The sequence below is a fragment of the Coregonus clupeaformis genome, chromosome 7, assembly GCF_020615455.1.
Source record: "Coregonus clupeaformis isolate EN_2021a chromosome 7, ASM2061545v1, whole genome shotgun sequence".
NCBI lineage: Eukaryota > Metazoa > Chordata > Actinopteri > Salmoniformes > Salmonidae > Coregonus > Coregonus clupeaformis.
The window spans coordinates 29,734,634-29,740,877 of NC_059198.1; the positions used below are offsets into that span (position 1 = coordinate 29,734,634).

General features: G+C 36.8%; 1 protein-coding gene across 1 annotated transcript; it reads right to left on the reverse strand.

Annotated features, from left to right (window-relative positions):
* Positions 1-1,544: 1,544 nt before the first annotated feature.
* LOC121570575 (interferon alpha-1-like) lies at positions 1,545-2,538 on the reverse strand. Its single transcript, XM_041882047.1, has 5 exons — positions 2,413-2,538; positions 2,230-2,316; positions 1,949-2,098; positions 1,760-1,852; positions 1,545-1,655 (listed from the first exon to the last, which is right to left on the reverse strand). Exons 1-5 carry the CDS (start codon positions 2,536-2,538, stop codon positions 1,548-1,550), a joined length of 564 nt encoding a protein of 187 aa, XP_041737981.1. The 3' UTR covers positions 1,545-1,547.
* Positions 2,539-6,244: the final 3,706 nt, after the last annotated feature.

Genomic DNA, 6,244 nt, shown 5'->3' on the forward strand with positions numbered 1-6,244 from the left:
TGCAATTCTTAGATGACCTGCAACAGAGTATCATTGTTATTTTAATTTAATCCTGAAAATAATTCATTCGTTGAAACCTGAAGCAATGAACAAATGATATATTGACTCACCCGTTGCCAGTATAGTGCACATTTCCTACAGAGTCCGAATATTGTTTGTGTTCTGATCCCATATCTGCGGCTTAACTTAAATTGTGAGAATTTAAAGGATGTATAAAAGTGAAAGGGGGTCTCACTAGGTTCGAGTAAAAAATGAATGAATTTGGGAAAGTTTGGCCTAGTGAAAACCGCAATAGGCCTACCAGATTTCCCTTTTTTGACATTCTTGTCATTTAGCAGACGCGTTTATCCAGAGCGACTTACATTAGTGAGTGCATACATTTATTTATTTTCTTTGCTTGTCCCCCGTGGGTATCGACCCCACGACCCTGGCATTGCAGGCACCATGCTCTACCAGCTGAGCCACAAATAACTTAATAGGATGTCATTCATGTCTATACAGTTGAATTAAACTGTTGATAATAACTGAATATTAAATAGAAATCAAATAGAAATTCGCCAGCATTTTACGACGTCTGTATCTGAATAATCAGTCTAACATTAACATGCAAGTATTTCATCACTAGGAGAGACTAGCAGGCCAATATGAATAAAACAATGTGCCAATGTGTTGTGATAACATTATCGTATGTTTATTAGAAAATGACCTAAATCATAATTCCTTATATTATAATATTGTATCATCCTGGACATGCTACGTTCAAGGGGAATTTTCTGCAATTGTTACATCCATTTATGGACTTTTAAATTAATTATATACAGGCTACCCATTGATTCTTGAAGAATTGATCAATTTTAATTGCCTCATGAGCTTAGTTCAACTGTTTTACCTCAACAGAACCCCAAAAATACTTTTTTTATGACATTGTTTGAAACAATATGAATCTAAACACTGTATAGCTTCAAAATGTAGTTAAAACTATAATTTTGATCTCTTGGATGGTCATTAATTGAATCAATAGCTTTCTGATCGTGGTTACTTTTCTCGAACCCCATCCCTCAGCTATTTACAAAAATGGTGGTTGAGTGTCCACTATGGTGTTGTTTGAACTTCAGATTTCCCCTTTAAAAAAGTAAGTCTATAAACAAATGCTTTCCTTTATGGATTAGTAGGCTATACAATTAATTGTACTGCCATCCGTGCATATGTCCCGAGCATGTTTAATCCAAATGTGAATTTTCACACACCGACAAACTTGGCTACAGAATGAGCACTCACATTAACAATATTTAAAAGTATACAAATGTTTATTAACTTCACATTTGATGAAGATTAACATATAGGCACGATTTTCAAAGAGATAAATAAATACATTCATAAAAAGGACTACATAAATAAATAACCTTGATAAATAAATAAATAAATAAATAAATACATGTATAATCTTGCAGTTTGACATTGCACATTACATCATTGTAGAATAGTAGTCTTTTAAAATCAAGCACAATTGTAAAACCCAATTGTAAAAAAGTTCTGCAAGTTCAAATTCATGTTCTGTTGGACCACAGAAGGCTATCAGAGTTGTGTTTCAGAATGAACTGTAGGGTGTACAGGAGTTCTTTTCGAACCACTTCCCAGGCGCAGTAACTGAAATTCTGTGAAAATAAAAATAAACTGTTAGGGCAATGTAGGGTAATATTGTCCAATGTAGAGATATTATCAAAACAATGTGTCTTTTTGTTTTTAACCTATAGCCAACCTTTTCTTTTAGGACTGCTGCAATCTTCCCAAAGTATGTCTTCAGTCCCTCTGCCCTGATGGGATAATCACTTGTATCCACACTGCCCATCATCTGCCAGAAAGAAAGAGGTAGGCGATGAATAATAATTCAAATGCCACCATACCACAATTAAACAGTTAAGCTATCTGTGTTGGCATAGCAACTCACACATTTGCTCTCTTTAATCTGGCGGTATATAATATTCTGAAAATTCTCCAACTTCTGTTGGTCCCACTTAGTTGGCAGGTCGTCAGCTCCAAACAATGAGTCGATGTTCTTCAATGTATCATAAATAGCCTTAGCACCACTGCTGCTCAACTGAAACGGACAACAACAATCATTTCAAATAACATAAATGGCAGTTTAAAGTTTTCTACTTTCTAATCCTAACGGTTGCAAAAACTCTTTCATGTTGTAAAGAACACTTGGATATGCGCGCTTGCCCTTACCTGTGGCGTGCCGGAGGTTGCAAATGCGGCGGCTGGGAATGCCAGGAAGACATTCTGCTGCAGGCACTCCAGAGGAAAATGACCCCCCTGAAAGAAAGAGAAAACACAGTATTCACGTTGAGCTATTCAGTTAAACATAGTTGGATAATACATCTCAAGTCAAAAGTAATTTAAAAAATGTACCATGTCTCTCAGTAGGTTGTGGGTTGTTCGCACCAGCTGTCCCTGTAGGTGGCAAGGCATGGGCATGGAGCAAACTTGTGCGAGGCAGAGGAAGGCACTCATCCAAGTGATTGTCTGAAGTGCCATTCTTCGGGTAGTTAGATGACCTGTAGTAGATAATCATTGTTAGTTGAATATAATCTCTTAAAATGATTCATTCATTGAAGCCTGAAGCAATTATCAAATGATAGCATATTGTTGACTCACCAGTTGCCAGTATATTGCAAATTTCCTCCAGTCAGAATGTGGTTTGTGTTCTGATCCCATATCTGCGGATTAACTTAAATAGTGAGGATTGAAAGGATGTACAAAAAGTGAAAGGTAGTCTCACTATATTCAGAGTTAAAATGAATGAATTTGGGAAAGTTTTGCCTGGTGAACCGCAAGACCAGATTTCCCTTTTCGTTTGCTCTACTTGTCTCTCGTCATGTTTTGAGTGATCGTTCATGGGAGGCACGTTGTCCTCAGTAGGTTTAAAAAATGTAACTCATAGCTGGCATTGTGAAGACTGAAACGTTGCTAAGAAAGACAGGGAGAATGAGAGGGAGAGAGAGAGAGAATATCGACCCTTTAACACCAATATTAAACGAATGGCACTTACTACAATGTTTGTTTTTTAATCACACAACTGCTATTTGCTTGTCTGTCTCTCTCTCTCTCTCTCTCTCTCTCTCTCTCTCTCTCTCTCTCTCTCTCTCTCTCTCTCTCTCTGTGTGTGTGTGTGTTTGCGTTCGTGCGTGCGTGCGTTTGTTTGTTTGCGTGCGTGCGTGTGTATGTGTCTGTGAGAGAGAGGGAGTGAGAGATGAGGATTTAATGTGATCTCTTTCTGTTTGCATCTTCTGTCTTTAATCCCATTCATGTCTATACATTTGAATTAAACTGTTGATAATAACAATGATTAAATAGAAATTAACCGGCATTTTATGAAGTCTGTATCTGAATAATCAGGATAACACTAACGTTTGACTATTAATTCCTTACGAGAGACTAGCAGGCCCATTTCTATGAATAAACCAATGTGCCAATGTGTTGTGATAACATTATCGTAGGTTTATTAGAAAATGACCTAAATCCTAATTCCTAATAGCACTACATTTCATCGTCTTGGATATGCTTAGTTAAAGAGGCAATTTCTGCGATTGCTACATCAAATTTTGGACTTTTAAATTAATGATACACAGGCTATCTATTGACTCTTGAAGAATATATAACTTTTAAAAGCCTCATGAGCTTAGTTCAACTGTTTTACTTCAACAGAACCCCAAATACACTTTGTTTGAAACAAAATAAATCTAAACAAACACTGTATAGCTTCAAAATTTAGTTAAAAATATCATTTTGATATCTTGGATGGTCATTACTTGAATCAATAGCTCTCTGACAGTGGTTACTTTTCTTGAACCCCATCCGTCAGCTATTTACCAAAATAGTGGTTGAGTGTCCACTATGGTGTTGTTTGAACTTCAGATTGCCCCTTTAAAAAAGTAAGTCTATAAACAAATGAATGCTTATCTCCCTCACTAACTTTAAGCATCAGTTGTCAGAGCACCTTACCGATCACTGCACCTGTACACAGCCCATCTGAAATTAGCCCGCCCAACTACCTCATCCCTATATTGTTATTTATTTTGCTCATTTGTACCCCCAGTATCTCTATTTGCACATCATCTCTTGCACATCTATCATTCCAGTGTTAATACTAATTGTAATCATTTTGCACTATAGCCTATTTATTGCCTTACCTTCATAACTTGCTACATTTGCACAGACTGTATATATATTTTTCTGTTGTATTATTGACTTTGTTTTGTTTTACCCCATATGTAACTCGGTGTTGTTGTTTTTATCGCACTGCTTTGCTTTATCTTGGCCAGGTCGCAGTTGTAAATGAGAACTTGTTCTCAACTGGCTTACCTGGTTAAATAAAGGTGAAATAAATAAATAAATAAAAATGCATGAAAGACTGAATGGATGAATGCATGGATGACTGAATATATAAATTAATGAATAAAAACAATATGATAATAGATGCATGATTTTTCATTTAAATGTATTATAAATATATAAATCAGTCAGTCAGTAAATATATCAGCCATCAATCTATTAGCCAGTCTCAGGAACATGTCACATGTCTCCAATGATGATTCTGTGGTTGTCCAACAGACTCCTTCTTCCTCACCGCTTGACTCTGCAGTCGACTTCCTCATGGCTTGACTCTGCTGTCGAGGGATTTTTTAAACTGCACAATTTTGTAGCGAACCTCCACTCCCACGATCTTCCATGCGCATGCGCTGTGTTCCTGGAGTTTATACAATACATTCATTTTTTCACTCAAATCAACCACAGCAGGTGCTGCACCAGCGCATCCGACGACACTAAAACGGCGCTTGGAAGTTCCAAGTTTTATATGTGAGTTGTGGCAGCGAAATTCATCCGATTTGTGGTGATCTAGAACTTTTCCTCTGATTAATTTAGCCTATTTTCCAGTGCATTTGATATTGGACCCACCTTCTGTTTCACGACGGTGTTCAGCTTGTTGAAATATGTTTTCATAGACGCGTTGCCTGACGTAACCAACTCTCCATCTCCAGAGGATGCCCCAACACCACATCTGACCTGGAGACAAAATAAAATTGTGCTGAGTGAATTAATTCTGTCTTAAGACAGGTTATGAAAATATATAGTTGATATTAAATCACAAATTAAAGACCTATGCCAATTATTGTCTGCCCCCCAAATATAGCTTAGGCTACACCATGAGGGATCTTACTGACGCATCCCTCTAATTTCTTAATTTAACTGGTAATCTGTTTTTGAACAGGTTCAGCATTTCCTTGTTCCAGGTGACAGAAGTCGGGCTGTTAAATAATTGGGCCATATATCCCAAAGCCTCTAAAGCAACCACAGAGACGTCCTCGTCCTCGATAAAAGAAAACAAAGTTTTAGGCATTAGGGTGTCTCATAAATGACATGGTTAAACTTCCAATTTACCACTTTGAAATTGCAAGAAATCATATACTATAGTTTAAGCTATCAAAATCTTGCTATATGATACTGAAGTGTATCCTACCCGTGTGTTCTTGTAAACATGCGCTGTAAACATGCGCTCGACTTTTCTTTTAGACGCAAAGCTGGAAATTGTCCACCCCTGAAATAAAGTCATTTCAATATAAATAAGTGAACTGTATTGGGATAGTAACCTTAAATGAAACATTGTGGTACAGAGAGTGAAAGCATTGGTTAGATAAAATGTGCTATAATAAATACATTAAAATGTAGGCCTAATAATGAGATATATTGAGCATCAAATTGTGCACACCAAATAGCAGACTGGTGCATAAACTGCGTCCACCTGCACGGATCGGATGCTGCTGTGTCTAGGCAGAACATAGTCAGACAGATGCGCAACCATTTCAATACAGCCCTGTTTCTTTTGATAGAAATTGAGTCCAACAGACATTAGAAATGATTAACAACCTATTATCTTGATTCGATATGATACCTACATTGCTGAAGTATACACCCAAGTATCGCTTCATGAAGGTATACAAAAATATTTCGTGGTGAAGAAGGTAGCATGGTTCAGGCTTTCGCTTCCCTTTATAAGCCCAAATTTTCAGTGGGTGATTCTTAATTATGCTATTGTGAAATTAATCAGGAAAATATAATGCAAGTGAACCATTTTCATACATGTCTATGCTAATAATTGCATTGGAGCAATGCATTCAATGATAACATTAAGCAGTTATTCAGCAGGCAATATTGAATATGAAAAACGAATAACTCTATAATA

Bases quoted from the DNA above. Each gene is read 5' to 3' on its own strand.
- LOC121570575 (XM_041882047.1), bottom strand. From the start codon at position 2,538: ATGGCACTTCAGACAATCACTTGGATGAGTGCCTTCCTCTGCCTCGCA. The intron at 1,853-1,948 runs GTGAGTTGCTAT...TCTTTCTGGCAG, and splicing joins AGATTAAAGAGAGCAAATGT to ATGATGGGCAGTGTGGATAC. The intron at 1,656-1,759 runs GTTGGCTATAGG...TTATTTTCACAG, and splicing joins CAGCAGTCCTAAAAGAAAAG to AATTTCAGTTACTGCGCCTG.